The sequence below is a fragment of the Pseudorca crassidens genome, chromosome 17 (genome assembly GCF_039906515.1).
Source record: "Pseudorca crassidens isolate mPseCra1 chromosome 17, mPseCra1.hap1, whole genome shotgun sequence".
Lineage (NCBI taxonomy): Eukaryota > Metazoa > Chordata > Mammalia > Artiodactyla > Delphinidae > Pseudorca > Pseudorca crassidens.
Genome location: NC_090312.1, coordinates 78,979,019 through 78,997,283, shown reverse-complemented (window position 1 = coordinate 78,997,283; position 18,265 = coordinate 78,979,019). Strand labels below are relative to the sequence as shown.

The window sequence follows — 18,265 nt, the reverse complement described above, 5'->3', positions numbered from 1 at the left end:
GATGAACAGTGATCTGGAACTGTCAATGATGAACTAACATGTCCATTTCATCACTGCAAAGCCCGAAATGAGACAACTATAAAGAAATGAGACAATTATAAAACCTCAAAAGAATGAGTCAAAGGCTACTAAAGAAAAGGTTTTTGAGAATAAAAGTAGATTCTTAATAATGGATTTATTCATCTAATTCAGGGATCCATAAGCTAGGGCCATGGGCCAAATCTGGCCAGCCACCTGTTTTTATAAATAAAGTTTTATGGGAACACAGCCGTGCTCATTTACTGACATATGGCTATGGCTGCTTTTGTCATACAATAGTCAAGTAATTACGACAGAGACTGCCCTGCAAAGCCAAAAATATTTATTACTATCTGGCCCTTTACAGAAAAAGTATGCCAACCCCTGAACTAAGTCACGATGAAACCAGTACAGATTTAAAGGTATTAGTAACTAGTCATATTTGTTAATCCACATGAGTAATTCTCAAACTGTGTCTCACACATTCTTTTGAATGTTAAGAATTATTATGTGAAAATGGTTTCAGTGGACCAACAAGTTTGGGAAAGGCTGAAAAAAAATATTTTTTTAAAAAGCCCATATGCACTGTGAATTTCCAAGTTAAGCTGAAGGGTGTAATTTTATGCAGTACTTCCCAAACTCATTTGACCAGTGGTGTACACACCTAGACCCAATGGTCTCAGTGACACCGGGCTGGTCCTCTACTACAGCTGTGAGATCTGGAGGAAGAAGTAAAGGAAGGCACAACTGCTAAGACTGGAAGAAACGTCCCTATTTCCTTACTGGTTCATCAGGTTCTTCACATGTAAGATAGAAATAAATTGTTCTCCTCTGAGAGTATAGCAGAGTTCAACCCACTATTACAAAGCCTTAGGAAATACAAACTCTTTTAGCTAAGCATAGTGCATTATACTATAAAGTGCCCTTCTCAGTATAAACTAGTGTCTCCTGAGAGACCCAGTGGGTACTGAGATGCAAGGTACCCATGAGAGAAGGAAGCGTCCCTCTGCACAATGATGTGCCCAGTATTTGTGCGTGTGCGTGTGTGTGTGTGCGTGTGTGTGCGTGTGTGTGTGTATTTAGCAGCTTTGCACATTTTGCCTCAAGTGTTTTGTTCCCATTAACTATGAGCTAAATGTCTGCTTGATTAATTGTTTCTCCTTTGGTGTTAACAAAAGAACATATGCTATTTCACTTGCATCTCATTAAGCTCTTCAAATATTAGAGTTGTAGGAGACTTGGTATTGCTACAGAAAAAAAGAATTAAGTGTGTTCCCATTAGCTGTATTTGACAGTGTGTTAATTATTCATGTAAACTATTCTCGAGTGAAACGTGCTGTGGCCACTCTTCCCTTGAACTCAGCAGGGTGTGCACACGCCACGGCCGGAGGGCTCATAAGCAAGACCCCAGTCCAAGGAGACAGGCTGGCCCACGGGAGCCCTCTCCACACCTCATGGCAATCACACCAACCTGATCCAGAATTGGGGGCAGGGCATCCACAGGTACCCACGGTTCTAACTTAACCAACCCTCAGGCAGTGCGTGCTGGGTCCCACTGTCCCCAGCCCTTTCAGAGTCTACCTCTTTTAATTATTATTATCTCCATGTCTCAGATGGGGAAACTAAGGCACAGATCGGGTAAAGAACCAGCCTATGATCACACAGCTAGCAAGCTGTAGTGCTGGGATATGAACTCAGACTGGGTTGGGGTCCAGAGTTTGTGCTTTTGACCACCCTGTGGTGGCCCTGGGGCTCTGCCGTCCTTCGAGACTTGCTGTTTCAATTCCTGGACTCCATGAAGTACTCCAGTATCCTACTAAATGTTCATTTTTGCTTAAGCAAGCCAGAGTTGGCTACTTGCAACCAAAAGAAACTTAATAGAGGAGAAAGCACTCCTCTCTTTTCTCCACAAGATTTCCCATAGAGACCATATCTGAAGGATACTAAAGTCACTGTCCGTTTCCACCCTCAAAGCCGCAATGCTTCAACGCAGGAGTAACGTGGGGACAGCAGGGATGGGTGGGGGGCTGGGCCAGGGGAGCTCTGCAGACGCAGGGCCCGTGATCGCTGCTGGCCAGGACAGCTGCGCCTTCACAGCTCCCTGTCACAGGCATCTCCGTGCTGCTCGGTTGGTAAGCCTGTGACGGAGCACAGTGAGACTGGTGCCCACCTGCCCGGGCTCTCGGGGCGTCGTCCCACCCTCTGGCCCACCCTACTGTGCTGTGGAACACAGTCAAGCTGAACGTATCCCTTAACAGTATCCTTTAGAACAAAAGGGACTTTTCCCACTTAGCTCCTCAAAGACAGTTCCTTTGCCCAAAGGCTTTCATTTTCTTTTTAATGTAACATTTATTTATCACTTAAAAAGTTGAGCACTTTTCTAAGTGCTTTACCTTTATTAATTCTTATAAGTCCCACAAGAATCGTATGAAGTTTTGCAGATGAGGGAAAGTGAGGCAAAAAGGAAGTGTGCAGCCAGGCTCAAGCTAGGCGATGGGTCCCAGGTCTGATACAGTCACATCGATTGTGTAAGGAGGTTCCCTGCTATCCCTGTCTCTGTGGGTAAAGGCAACCAGCCGCATGACCTTCCCCTTTATGTCTTGGTCAAGTCTATCAACACCACCATTAACTACAGGTAGAAACAGAATGTTGTTTTCAAAAATGGAAATACCATAATACTGGATAGATTTTTCTCTTCCTTATATTGGCACAGAATGTCTGTCTGCTTCAGCAGTGTACAAACTATTCATATTCGGATATTTCAGAATGAATTTTTGCTTTTAAAATCACGTGCACATTTTAGGTCTCCGACATTTTTTGCTTTGGTCGCAAACTCCCTCTTTTTGCCTGCGTGAATTGATGGTCAGTTACACTCTGTCATCTTCTGAACTTACTGTAAAAATCTTTAGCATTAGCCTTCTATAGAGAATAATGGTCACTTCCTCTAGTGAAAGAAAACATCTACATCCCAATCAATCATACTTATTGAACTTACAAAGGGCTCTTTGCCAAGTAAAAGCTGCATTTTTAGAATTAAGCATTATTCGACCTTTTTGAAGCCAACTAAATAGAACTCTCATCACTGTTAAACTGGCTTAACGTTTTTCACCTCAACTCTCTTCTTTACTTACAAATTAAATTTGAAGATGGAGGTGATAAAAATGTAAAGAAATTCTCTTTATCTGTGACTGTTTGCTAACTTTATAATTGCATATGTAAGGTATTTTCATTTGGTAAGATTCCAACAGTGGAAGTTAGGATGGGATCCCCCAGACACCCAGGTGAAAAAAGAAGCAGAGGACAGGTATTGTGGGAGAATGTGGGCTCCTTGTCGGGAAAGGCTGTCGGTCACTGGGCTCAGGAAGGCCAGCACCTCTGTTGTGTAGGTGGGCGGAGAACTGGGGCTGCAGCCCAGACAGGCAGCAGGAAGTACGCCAACTGCCGGGAACCCGAAACTTCAGGAAGAGCCAGCTATCTTGCTTTCGAGGCTGACAGCAGTGAAGGACTTCCTAGCAAGGACTGCAGAATTTCTGTGTATGAGAGGGCTAGCATCATTGTCTTGAAGTTACCTTTTTATAGCAAATATGGTGTTTAAATTGAGGATAGATTTCATTTGGGAGAGATGTGGGGGTCTGTGGTCAAGGGATATTTATGGCCATAGCCTCTTCAAGAGGCCACTGACTCTTCGATTAATGAAGTTCCACCAGGAACAGTAAAAGGAGGAACCTGTCAAGTAAGCACAGGATGTTCCCAAACCCAGGCTAGGAAAGCACTGGGCCAGATGGGAAAATGTCTTTCTCATCCACAACATGTGGGAACAGCCAAGCTTTCCATGGAAATATAATGAATGCATTTAAGATAAGCTGAGGCTGAGTTTCTTTTGAGAGGAAATGAAAACCGTGATAACACCCAGAGGCAAGACGGATATGGGGTTCTGGGGCTGAGAAGATGCCATTTCAGTCATGCCATTCAGTGTTCAAGCTGCTGGACAAGGGTAAGGGTCAGGCAGGGAGGGAAGACTACCTGAACATAATCCTCTAAAACGAGGATCACAGACCTTTACTCTTGACTCATCAATGTTGTCCTTTCACATAATATGCATTCTCAATTTACTTTAATAGCCCTTCTGGGAAATTCTAGAATCTTCTATGATGACCTAAGGGGAAAAGCATCTTGCCACATTTTTAGAATACAGGGATCAGCATTCCCCGCATGGCTGGGTGACCAGTTGCCACCAGAGCATATGGACTCTGTGAAATGTTCTACCTGTGGAAAAAGTTTTCAAGAATAGAGCACTGTTTACTGTAACGTAAGTCCACAACATTTTCTTGTCAGTTTTTATCAGGTTTCTAGCGATCTGAGCCAAGTCTAAAAGAGCCAGAAAGCAAGAGTGGATAACTGGAAATAGCCTTTTTTCTTTGTCAGTCAGTCCTTCCACAAAGACCCATGTGAACTTTCTTTAGTCCAGAAAAGTCTGAGTTTTTGGCGGAAGCTCAGTCAAAGGGTATGACAGTGCCTGAGATGGACTTAGACAAATAAGCACTTAGCTTTGTAATGAGAGAAGTACAGACGAATCCATTCAAATTCGTGTAATAAGGGAATGAACAGAACGGATACACACATACATACATTTCCATTAAAGAAAAAAGTCAGTAAAGTCATATATCTATATTTAGACTGTAGCTTTTAAAATACCAAGCTTTTTTTTTTTTTTTTTAATTTTAGAAAAGACTAAATTGCCTAGGGCTCTTGGGAACTACAAGTCCCTCTAGTAGAAAAGTCCTATTGTCTGGAATGCTGAAATTTTTTCCTGGCATGACTGCTAATTCTCTACTGCTAACTTCTAAGTACACCCAATGGCAGAAGTTCTATGGTAGTATTATGTTACAGAGATAAGAGGATGTGCATAAAGGAAGGCCATACCATTTAAAATATATATTAAATCAAACAAAGGTTCTAAAATACCTCCTAATCTTTCAGAAATGACCCAAAACTCAGTTGTTCCAGAGAAAGTTGTTGGTTTCTCTCCCATCTTGATGTGACTCATTTCCATACAGGTGACAAAACACTGGAGGAAGAGCCAACCTGTCTAGGGGTAGGATGCAGCCTATTGCCCTGAAGACGCCAAGAGCTGATGGCTCTTTATTACTTTCTGGTCGCTTCAGTCAACTTTTTTCTCATAGTTCAACACTCTTCCATGTTACTACCTCTTCCACGCATCATACATCCTTTATCTTTGTGTACACCACAGTCAGATTCAATAAATTATTTATACAACTGTCTGTCCTACTAGACTATGAGCTTCTCTATGGCAGAGAACATGTCTTTATTTATGTATATTCAACTGAATAAACAAAGCTTATTTAAATTTTTTAACCTTTCATCACCAATATCATCATCAATATCATTCTCCACTAATTTTATTTAAATTTCATTTGGGGAATAACTGCTAAGACAATGGAGATACAGATCTAAGAGTACAGCATTTATTATAGATCCCAATTTATCTCCTCATGTGACTTTTTTTTAACTTCAACTTTCCAAAGACAAAATTAGATTTCTGAATTTTTGTTTATGGGTCACAAATTTCTTCTGATTTTACTTTTAAGAGAGTGCACGGCAAACACTCTATGAACCTACAGTCCCCTAAAGAGAAAAATAAAGATTGCAGAAAAAGCAAGCATCTTGTTTCATTTTAATGTTACAATGAATATTACTTATTATTTATATCAGTTGAACTAATACATAGTGAACACAGGCACTGTTTATCAAGATCTCTCCACTCCTCTGGATAACACATATGACTGAAAAGGTATGATATGAACAATAAAGCTAGAAATACACTCAAAAGTGATTAACTCCAAGATAGAAAAATAAATGTGTTCCTTTTATGTTATAAAAATATGGTGAATTGGAGGAGAGAAATTAGACCATCTCTTCATATGCTGGTCATCTTTTCCATCATGAAAAACATACTTCAGCATCTTGTACCTCAGTGACTGATGTACTTGCTTGAATGAATCCTTACCACCAGGTAAAACATCATTTCGATTACTTTGTGCCATTTCAGAACCGAGGTGACTCACTTAGTAATGAGACAGAGTAAAAAGCAGTTGTTTTTAGTGGGTTTTTCCTGGGGCAGGGAATCATTTTAATTTACTTGTCCAAGATGCCACATTTCATCGAGTTGGTATTCTGTCTGTCACTGGGCCTGTTCTCTCCTTACTCAATAAATATGGAAATCTATTCCTAGTCCAGTTTGAACACTGTAATTTTTATAGCAGTTTTACTCTTTCTGACGAGCATATTTCCACTCTCCTTTCAGTCCTGGAGAATGTGAAGAGATGCACTCTTCCCTGAAAATGCTTTGCATGTGTGAGACATATTTCAGGGTTCAAATTTTCTACAAGTATTGTTTAATTAGTCTTTACAACAAAGGCCTCATGATCTCTCCCACACTAGGAAGCTAAGCAGAGAATGAGTATGGAGTGACTGGGGCAGATCTGGCAGAGGCCAAGTCAACTTCTAAGTCCAGTTTCAAGGGTCTTCCCTTCCAGGGTCTCATTTCTGAGGAGGATCAAGCCCCCATCTCAGAGATCTTGAGGTCCCAGTCCTGCACACAGATTAGATTCTAATCATTTTCCTTTCTTTGCATCCCTTCTGGAAAAAGGTGGGTTACAACGGAGAAGCAAATACGTAACCAAGTAATTTAATAATGAAGGGAAAAACAAATGAGGTCAAAGCCCCTTTCCTATCAAGTAGAGATACTTCTTTGTGTCTCTAACACTAGCCAGTCTCCTTGCCGTACCTTGGTATTTTTTGTGCTGAATTATATCAGTGAGCCCTATTTGACAAAAACATGACATGAAAAATATTTATTTATATAGGCAAATTACAGCTACCTTTACTGCCGGTAAAAAACTATTCTTTGTTTAATAAAAACAACAACAATGAACTATGTCATACCAATGTCTTTTGAAAGGGTCTTGATACCTGACTTTCAGGTGGTGACATGCTGGGCATGAGCTGAAGGTTTAGCCAGTTGTGCAATGACTGCCCCGGAGCCTCAGCGCTGGAGCCCTACCCCAGGAGCTCTCTTTCCGGCTCGTTTAACTGTGGTGTTGACCTCCTACCTAAGTATTTTTAGAAATGCACCATGATATGAAACACATATCTTTAGACTAGTAACCAGAAACAGGCTGACTGACCCCTCTGTCAGCACACTCTGAAAGAGGCCTTATAAAAATACAAAGGTTAAGACTATCTCCAGTGCAAAACAAACCTAAGGGAGACACAGCCTTCCCTCCAAACATTCACAGGTAGAGATGTGAACGCTGTAGGAGTCCCTGAAAAAAGGCAGGTGTTCACAGGCAGATCTGATGAGAACGGTAACAAGTGGAGGGCTGCTCTGAAAGTTACTGTTGAGATGGGAGCAGTGAGTAGACATAAGCAAGACTAAATAAAGCCAGGCTGGAGACCGGTGGTTTAAGACATGAACCAACAGTTCGGTTAAACAACCTCTGGACCCAATTTAAATGCATCTGTGACAGGGGACTAGGCCTTCGATGAGTCTTTTACTTCTGAAGACTTCACTAGGCCTCAAGGCTTCAGAGTCACAGATTCTCATCCTATCCAACTGGAACAACTCTATTTATCAGCCTGCCAAGTGCTGAAGGACGCCAGGGTTAGTCAGTTAGTTATTCCTCTGTTCTACTTAAGTATTGTGTTTATAGATATTATTCGATAAGATTTTATTGAGCATGTAGAATATCTTTAAAAGTTCAGAGTCACAGCCAACAGATAAACTGATATTTCACTAGCAACTTTTTACTTTTGACCCTGTATAAAGTATACATCTAAAATATGCAAATTGAGACAGACACCCTCTGACTTGAACTGCAACGTTGGCTTTTCCCCAGGTCTCCAGCTTGCTGGCCCACTCTGCAGATTTCAGATTTGCAGCCTCCATAATCACATGAGGAAACTAAGACTCAACAACAACTAACAACTTGCACTGCTTGAATGGACATTGGTTCAAGATGGCGGAGTGGAAGGACGTGCGCTCACTCCTCCTGTGAGAACGCCGGAACTAACTGCTGAAAAATCATCAACAGGAAGACACTGGAACTCCCCCAAAAAGATACCCCACATCCAAAGACAAATGAGAAGCCGCAATGAGACGGTAGTAGGGCGCGCAATCACAATAAAATCAAATCCCATAACCGCTGGGAGGGTGACTCACAGACTGGAGAACACTTATACCACAGAAGTCCACCCACTGGAGTGAAGGTTCTGAGGCTCACATCAGGCTTCCCAACCTGGGGGTCCGGCAACAGGAGGAGGAATTCCCAGAGAATCAGACTTTGAAGGCTAGCAGGATTTGATTGTAAGACTTCAACAGGACTGGGGGAAACAGAGACTCCACTCTTGGAGGGCACACACAAAGTAGTGTGTGCATCGGGACCCAGGGGAAGGAGCAGTGACCCCATAGGAGACTGCACCAGACCTACCTGCTAGAGTTGAAGGGTCTCCTGCAAAGGCAGGGGGTAACTGTGGCTCACTGCAGGGACAAGGACACTGGCAGCAGAAGTTCTGGGAAGTACTCCTTGGCTTGAGCCCTCCCAGTGTCCGACATTAGCCCCACCAAGAGACTGCAGTCTCCAGTGCTGGGTTGCCTCAGGCCAAACAAACAACAGGGAGAGAACTCAGCCCCACCCATTGGCAGACAAGTGGATTAAAGTTTTACTGAGCTCTATGCACCAGGGCAACACCCACCTCTACCCACCACCAGTCCCTCCCATCAGGAAGCTTGTACAAGCCTCTTAGATAGCCTCATCCACCAGAGGGCAGACAGCAGAAGCAAGAAGAACTACAATCCTGCAGCCTGTGGAATGAAAACGACATTCACAGAAAAACAGACAAAATGAAAAGGCAGAGGACTACGTACCAGATGAAGGAACAAGATTAAACCCCAGAAAAACAATTAAATGAGGTGGAGATAGGCAACCTTCCAGAAAAAGAATTCAGAATAATGATGGTGAAGGTGATCCAGGACCTCGGAAAAAGAATAGAGGCAAAAATCAAGAAGATGCAAGAAATGTTTAACAAAGACCTAGAAGAATTAAAGAACAAACAAACAGAGATGAACAATACAGTAACTGAAATGAAAAACACACTAGAAGGAATCAATAGCAGAATAACTGAGGCAGAAGAACAGATAAGTGACCTGGAAGACAGATTGGTGGAATTCACTGCTGCAGAAGAGAAGAAAGAAAAAAGAATGAAAAGAAATGAAGACAGCCTAAGAGACCTCTGGGACAACATTAAATGCACCAACATTCACATTATAGGGGTCCCAGAAAGAGAAGAGTGAGAGAAAGGACCTGAGAAAATATTTTAAGAGATTATAGTCGAAAACTTCCCTAACATGGGAAAGGAAATAGCCACCCAAGTCCAGGAAGCACAGAGAGTCACAGGCAGGATAATCCCAAGGAGAAACATGCCAACACACATAGTAATCAAATTGGCAAAAATTAAAGACAAAGAAAAATTATTAAAAGCAACAAGGGAAAAACGACAAATAACATAAAAGGGAACTCACATAAAGTTAACAGATGATTTCTCAGCAGAAACTGTATAAGCCAGAAGGGAGTGGCATGATATATTTAAAGTGATGAAAGGGAAGAAACTGCAACCAAGATTACTCTACCCAGCAAGGATCTAATTCAGATTTGATGGGGAAATTAAAAGCTTTACAGACAAGAAAAAGCTAAGAGAATTCAGCACCATGAAACCAGCTCTACAACAAATGCTAAAGGAACGTACTGCTAACTCGGAAACACAAGAGAAGAAAAGGGCCTACAAAAACAAACCCAAAACAATTAAGAAAATGGTCATAGGAACATACATATTGATAATTACCTTAAATGTGAATGGATTAAATGCTCCAACAAAAAGACACAGGCTCGCTGAATGGATACTAAAACAAGACCCATATATATGCTGTCTACAAGAGACCTACTTCAGACCTAGGGACACATACAGACTGAAAGTGAGGGGATGGAAAAAGATATTCCATGCAAATGGAAAACAAAAGAAAGCTGGAGTAGCAATACTCATATCAGATAAAATAGACTTTAAAATAAAGACTGCTATAAGAGATAAGGAGGGACACTCCATAATGATCAAAGCATCAATCCAAGAAGAAGATATAACAGTTATACATGTTTATGCACCCAACATAGGAGCACCTCAATACATGAGGCAAACGTTAACAACCATGAAAGGAGAAATCGACAGTAACACAATAATAGTAGGGGACTTTTAACACCTCACTTACACCAATGGACAGATCATCCAGACAGAAAATTAATAAGGAATCCCAAGCTTTAAATGACACAACAGACCAGACAGATTTAACTGATATTTATAGGACATTCCAACCGAAAACAGCAGATTACACTTTCTTCTCAAGTGCATTCTCCAGGATAGATCACATCTTGGGTCACAAATCAAGCCTCGGTAAATTTAAGAAAACTGAAACCATATCAAGCATCTTTTCCAACCACAATGCTATGAGATTAGAAATAAATTACAGGGAAAAAAAACGTAAAAAACACAAACACATGGAGGCTAAACAATACGTTACTAAATAACCAAGAGATCACTGAAGAAATCAAAGAGGAAATCAAAAAATACCTAGAGACAAATGACAGTGAAAACACAATGATCCAAAACCTCTGGGATGCAGCAAAAGCAGTTCTAAGAGGGAAGTTTATAGCAAGACAATCCTACCTCAAGAAACAAGAAAAATCTCAAATAAACAATCTAACCTTGCACCTAAAGGAAATAGAGAAAGAAGAACAAAGAAAACCCAAAGTTAGTAGAAGGAAAGAAATCATAAAAATCAGAGCAGAAATAAATGAAACAAAGAAAACAATAGGAAAGATCAATAAAACTAAAAGCTGGTTCTTTGAGAAGATAAACAAAATTGATAAACCTTTAGCCAGACTCATCAAGAAAAAGAGAGAGAGGACTCCAATCAATAAAATTAGAAATGAAAAAGGTGAAGTTACAATGGACACTGCAGAAATACAAAAGCATCATAAGAGACTACTACAAGCAACTCTATGCCAATAAAACAGACAACCTTGAAGAAATGGACAAATTCTCAGAAAGATATAACCTTCTAAGACTGAACCAGGAAGAAATAGAAAATATGAACAGACCAATCACAAGTAATGAAATTGAAACTGTAATTTAAAAATTTCCAACAAACAAAAGTCCAGGACCAGATGGCTTCACAGGTGAATTCTATCAAACATTTAGAGAAGAGCTAACACCCATCCTTCTCAAACTCTTCCAAAAAATTGCAGAGGAAGGAACACTCCCAAACTCATTCTATAAGGTCATCACCACCCTGATACCAAAACCAGACAAAGATACTACAAAAAAAGAATATCACAGGCCAGTATCACTGATGAATACAGATGCAAAAATCCCCAACAAAATACTAACAAACAGAATCCAACAACACATTAAAAGGATCATATACCATGATCAGGTGGGGTTTATCCCAGGGATGCCAGGATTCTTCAATATAAGCAAATCAATCGATGTGATACACTATTAACAAACTGAAGAATAAAAACCATATGAGCATCTCAATAGATGCAGAAAAAGCTTTTGACAAAATTCAATACCCATTTATGATAAAAACTCTCCGGAAAGTGGGCACAGAGGGAAACTTCCTCAACAGAATAAAGACCATATATGACAAACCCACAGCCAACATCATTCTCAATGGTGAAAAACTGAAAGCGTTTCCTATAAAATCAGGAAAAAGACAAGGATGTCCACTCTCACCACTATTATTCAACACAGTTTCGGAAGTCCTAGCTACAGCAATCAGAGAAGAGAAAGAAATAAAAGGAATCCAAACTGGAAAAGAAGTAAAACTGTCACTGTCTGCAGATGACATGATACTATATGTAGAACATCCTAAAGATGCCACCAGAAAACTACTAGAGCTAATCAATGAATTTGGTAAAGTTGCAGGATACAAAATTAATGCACAGAAATCTCTTGCATTCCTACACACTGACAACAAAAAATCAGAAAGAGAAATTAAGGAAACAACCCTATTCACCATTGCAACAAAAAGAATAAAATACTTAGGAATAAACCTACCTAAGGAGGTAAAAGACCTGTACTCAGAAAACTATAAAACACTGATAAAAGAAATCAAAGATAACACAAACAGATGGAGAGATATACTATGTTCTTGGATTGGAAGAATCAATATTTTGAAAATGACTATACTGCCCAAAGCTATCTACAGATTCAATGCAATCCCTATCAAATTACCAATGGCATTTTTTACAGAACTAGAACCAAAAATCTTAAAATTTGTATGGAGACACAAAAGACCCTGAATAGCAAAAGCAGTCTTGAGGGAAAAAAACGGAGCTGGAGGAATCAGACTCCCTGACTTCAGACTATACTACAAAGCTACAGTAATCAAGACAACATGGTACTGGCACAAAAACTGAAATACAGATCAGTGGAACAGGATAGAAAGCCCAGCGATAAACCCATGCACCAATGTTCAACTAATTTATGACAAAGGAGGCAAGGATATACAATGAAAAAAAGACAGTCTCTTCAATAAGTGGTGCTGGGAAAACCGGACAGCTACATGTAAAAGAATGAAATGAGAACACTCCCTAACACCATACACAAAAATAAACTCAAAATGGATTAAAGACTTAAGTGTAAGACTGGACACTTTAAAACTCTTAGAGGAAAATACAGGAAGAACACTCTTTGACATAAATCACAGCAAGACCTTTTTTGACCCACCTCCTAAAATAATGGACATAAAAGCAAAAATAAACAAACGGGACCTAATGAAACTTAAAAGCTTTTGCACAGCAAAGGAAACTGTAAACAAGATGAAAAGACAACCCTCAGAATGGGAGAAAATATTTGCAAATGAATCAGTGGACAAAGGATTAATCTCCAAAATATATAAACAGCTCATGCAGCTCAATATTAAAAATCAAACAACCCAATCAAAAGATGGCCAGAAGACCTAAATAGACATTTCTCCAAACAAGACATACAGATGGCCAAGAGGCACATGAAAAGATGCTCAACATCACTAATTATTAGAGAAATGCAAATCAAAACTACAATGACCACTTCACACCAGTTAGACTGGGCATCATCAGAAAATCTGCGAACAACAAATGCTGGAGAGGGTGTGGAGAAAAGGTAACCCTCTTGTACTGTTGGTGGAAATGCAAATTGATACAGCCACTGTGTAGAAGAGTATGGAGGTTCCTTAAAAAACTAAAAATAGAGTTACCATATGATCCAGCAATCCCACTACTGGGCATATACCCAGAGAAAACCATAATTCAAAAAGACACATGCACCCCAATGTTCATTGCAGCACTATTTACAATAGCCAGGTCATGGAAGCAACCTAAATGCCCATTGACATACAAATGGATAAAGAAGATGTGGTACATATATACAATGGAATATTACTCAGTCATAAAAAGGAACGAAATTGGGTCATGTGTAGAGACGTGGATGGACCTAGAGACTGTCATACAGAGTGAAGTAAGTCAGAAAGAGAAAAACAAATATCGTATATTAATGCATATATGTGGAATCTAGAAAAATGGTAAAGATGAACTGGTTTGCTAGGCAGAAACAGAGACACAGATGCAGAGAACAAACGTATGGACACCAAGGGGGAAAAGCTGGTGGGTGGGGGTGGGGGTGGGATGAACTGGGAGATTGGGATTGACATGTATACACTAATATGTATAAAACAGATAACAAATAAGAACCTGCTGTATAAAAATAAAATAAAATTTTAAAAAACAGTTGAATGAAAATAAAATAAAATATGCAAGTTATTTATAATAGTATTATAAATTTGGAAATTTCTTATTCTCAGGCCATTAGCATTATATTAATGTTCAGACAATAATTATCAGATACAATACTTTCATCATATTAACATCAGATAATCAATGGTGAATATGTACAAAATAATTAATTTAATATGAGGAAGAGGATTAGCCTTGGCTCAATAACAATATATGGTAAGATTGAAAAAATGTTTTAGTTATTAATCAGAAGCAGCCTAAAAGTATATCTGGTCCCCAAGTAATTAGGAACACATAATCATCATTCACTGCCTACAAAGACTCTGTTAATTGAATAATCAATTCAGAAAGTTTTCCTATTTTGTAGTCCAAAGGTGGAGCTTGATCTCAAACAGTAAGACAGTCTGAGTGCAAAAAATTAGGTGAATTTCCTAAATCCTTCCAACAGAGTGCACTCCAAATTCGCCAGTAACTAATTCATTTTATTAATTCAGTTCAATCTGTTGCTTCCTAGAGCTACCAAATGTTTTCTTTGGCATCATGTTTATAATCAAAATGTTTGCTTTAAAATTAAAACATTTGTTTTGGTGACATGAATTTCCAAGAGCAGCTGATTCTTCCCAATAACCGAAATGAAACTAAATTCAAATTGTTATAGAGAATTTTGGCAACTCTCATTGGTATCCAGACTGCCATCATGGGAGAACAAAATGTTTTTGCTTTTAAGATTAGAGACATGACTGAAAACAACTAATATAAAGACAAGTGGCCAGCCCATTTAAAATGAACCTGATGAAGAAGCCTGAAAACAAAAGAAAGCTAAATTCTTTGATCTTCGGAACATCAATACATAACTTAGGAAAAGATAAGAAATTAAAGCACTATGACCAGAAAAAGGAAATTAAGTCGTTGCATGGTATAGTAAGTCAAAAGTGAAAAGACACTAAAAGGTAAAGTCGACAAAGTTTCTGAACATGAACAAACAGTCAAGACTTTTGTGTAATACTGTAGACCCTGAAGGGGAAAGAAAAAAGAATGTGGAATTATGGGGTCAATGACTACCTAGGACCTATTTTGATATAAAATATAAAATAAACACATTGAGGTTTGGTTACTTTGAGATAAGAATGCTGGAACAGAGGACATATCTTTTTTTTTTTTTTTTTTTTTTTTTGCAGTACACGGGCTTCTCACTGTTGTGGCCTCTCCCGTTCGGAGCACAGGCTCCGGACGTGCAGGCTCAGCGGCCATGGCTCACGGACCCATCCGCTCCGCGGCATGTGGGATCTTCCCGGACCGGGGCACGAACCCGTGTCCCCTGCATCGGCAGGCGGACTCTCAACCACTGCACCACCAGGGAACCCCAGAGGACATATCTTAAGGAGATAGATTCATGAGTCTTGATAGCACGACTATCCCCATCTGTGTGTGACAGAGACAGCAGAGAAAAACACTGGAGGCGGAAGCACCAAAGACATAATGACACGGGGATATATTTTTTAAGAAAGAGGTATATGGGGAGCTACCGAGTCCAATTCACAATGTGACGGGGGATTTCTAGAGAAAAGCAGATTTATTAACTTGAATGAGTTTCTATCATGTCATGAGTGGAAGAGACAGCCAACCCATTTTGTGTGATCAATGCAGGAACTTACAAGGCAGACACAAGAGGGGCTGGATTTGGTTTTAAAATTCAGGCTTAACACTCAAAATAATGTAAAAGTATTTTTCTCTGTAATTCTGCAAGCCCAGAAATCAAGACAGGAAGAGCAAAAGAAATTAGGAATCTGGATATTTAGTTAAAATACTAATATATGTGTGTGTGTGTGTGTGTGTGTGTGTGTGTGTGTGTACACAAACCCACAATTGGGTACCCTTTTAAAATATGTCATGTCTTTACAGGAGGAAGAATTTGATCTAAAAAGATCTACTATATACAGGGTAAAAGAGTAGGGAATCCTTTGGAGGAAATGAAAAGAATGAATGTGTATATTCAGTTCTTATAGATAATAGCTGAGGGGGTTATAAAATAAGGCTAAATCAAATTGATTGGCAGCAAGGGAGAAGTAATATTAAAGAGAAAGTGATAAGAAAGGAAAATCACATCTATGGTGATACACTCTAGGAATAATAAAGTAATTATAGTGAAGACACTATGGGAATATGCAGCATGTACAAAGGGAGGTGCTAGAGGCTACATGAATATTATTTAAAGTTCATTGGAAAAATGAACTGGATAATATGAAAAATGCAATTAGATATTGTCCTATCTTCTGGATTCATAAGTGAGCCAACGTTTTTCATTACAAATAGTTTTTAGATCAACCCAATAGTAACAGAACTTTCTTGTTTAGACATACTCAGTTCGGCTGAAGAATCTTTTAATTCCACTAGTAGTCTGTAGAATTAACTTGATTCAAATTATTTAGCCTTATTACTTAGTAGGTAACTTGCTCTAGATCACCACTGCCTTGACTCTTTTCATATAGCTGTATACAGAAATTGAGTTGAAAATTTCTATGTTTGACACTTGTGTAGCAATATTATTTCAGTAATCATAAACAGACACACACATACTAAAAAGATCAAAACTCCATTTCAAAGAAAATTTTCTTTTTGTCATGTATCACTATACTCATAGTAAAAATTCAGGACACTCAGGAAAATACTGAAGTAATTCAAGAAATTAAATTCAAACCAGGCAATTCAATTATGAAATTCAAAAGTGATTTTTATCTCATTTGGGGTGTTTCTATCTCTCTTCCCACAAATCTATCTCGATTCTCTGAATAAGAAAGAGAATATGGACTCGTGATAGAATTATGATAGCAAGCTTAGTACAATTGGTAATGATCGTAGTCTCTGCCACAACAGCAATCTCTACAACAGTCTCCAAGCAGAGGTGAATCAGCTAAAAACTGCAAGAACGGAGACCACTCTTTATCTGCCTCAATTTACTCACCTCCCATGTGACATAAAGGACTTTCTCAGGTTCCTCGTGTTTATACTGAGTTTCAAGGTTACAGCCTTTTAGATGTAGACTGTGATGCTCATATATCAAACAAACTAGCAAGAGCCACCTGACAGTTGTTTTTGTCTTTCCTCTTCTAATTCTACACAAATAGTTTTCTTGACTTAAGTAATCCTAAATATTCGTGGTTCAATCTCCTTCACTTCTACCTAATGCATACTTCCCATCCACACCCTAAAAAACTGCACTCAGAAACAAGCCAACACCCAATGATGGAAAAAGTGACACAACTCACTGTAATCAAACATCAGTTTCTATGGGTCTTGAATTGACAGGACTAAACAAAATTGAGAACACGGTATTTTGTGCCTTACTCACGTAAGTGAGCATACAAGATGCAAATGAGTTGCCATCGTAAGTTTTAATGACAGACCTGAGTATGAAGATTAAAAATAAGGAACTCTTGGGCTTCCCTGGTGGCGCAGTGGTTGAGAGTCCGCCTGCCGATGTAGGGGACACGGGTTCGTGCCCCGGTCCGGGAAGATCCCACATGCCTCGGAGCGGCTGGGCCCATGAGCCATGGCCGCTGAGTCTGCGCGTCCGGAGCCTGTGCTCCGCAACGGGAGAGGCCACAACAGTGAAAGGCCCGCGTACCGCAAAAAAAATAAATAAATAAAAATAAAAAAAAATAAGGAACTCTAGAGATCCATTAGTAGAACAAAACCAAAAAAGATTAAAAAGTACTATTGTTTTGAGTAACTTTAGTCTGTGTTTTTTTGAAATTTTTATCCTATTCAATTAGTAAGAAATAGCTTTCAGATGACAAAATGATATATGTTGCACTGTTAGTTGCAAACACACACTCAAATCTAATGAGAGGAGACCAGGAAAAATAACTGATACCATACTCAGAGTAGAATTATTATGTCTTATGAATAAGTTGGCTATGGAAGCTTTCTCTTTATCAATGAAAATGTCTCTCTGTTGTCAAGGAGCATCTTGACAATGGTACAATTTAAAATACTGAAATACTTTATTTTAAAATACAGGCACATAATAAAGTGAAACTCTAGTATTTTATTATTATATCTTCTAACCATTTAATACATATATGATATTATCAGGTGAATTAAAATTATAGTGCTTTGCTTTTGTTTCACAAGGAAAAAAGACAGTAAATGGGCAATAAGATAAATATTATGACATAGTCTTTCTTACCAGGAATAAATCAGTCATTAATTTTAAGAAGTTTTGTGGCAGAATGGATGCACTGCAAGTTCAAGTCAACTAAAGCCATTTCTTGATGTTCTCAAATTGTTGAAAATGGTGTCTAAAATGAATAAAAAGGGATACATAGATGCCTATAAATGCT

At 39.1% G+C, this 18,265-nt stretch overlaps 1 protein-coding gene across 3 annotated transcripts in view; it reads right to left on the bottom strand.

Annotated features, from left to right (window-relative positions):
• Positions 1–18,265, bottom strand: part of TOX (thymocyte selection associated high mobility group box) — a 297,688-nt gene that overhangs the window by 176,312 nt on the left and 103,111 nt on the right. The window contains exon 1 of one of the 3 annotated variants that reach the window (XM_067712261.1): positions 18,112–18,222. The exons of the other annotated variants lie outside the window; for them this stretch is intronic. Coding sequence (XP_067568362.1) covers positions 18,112–18,129 — 18 coding nt within the window. The 5' untranslated portion in view covers positions 18,130–18,222. Of the gene's footprint in view, positions 1–18,111; positions 18,223–18,265 lie in introns of those variants that run through there. 3 annotated transcript variants of the gene reach the window in all.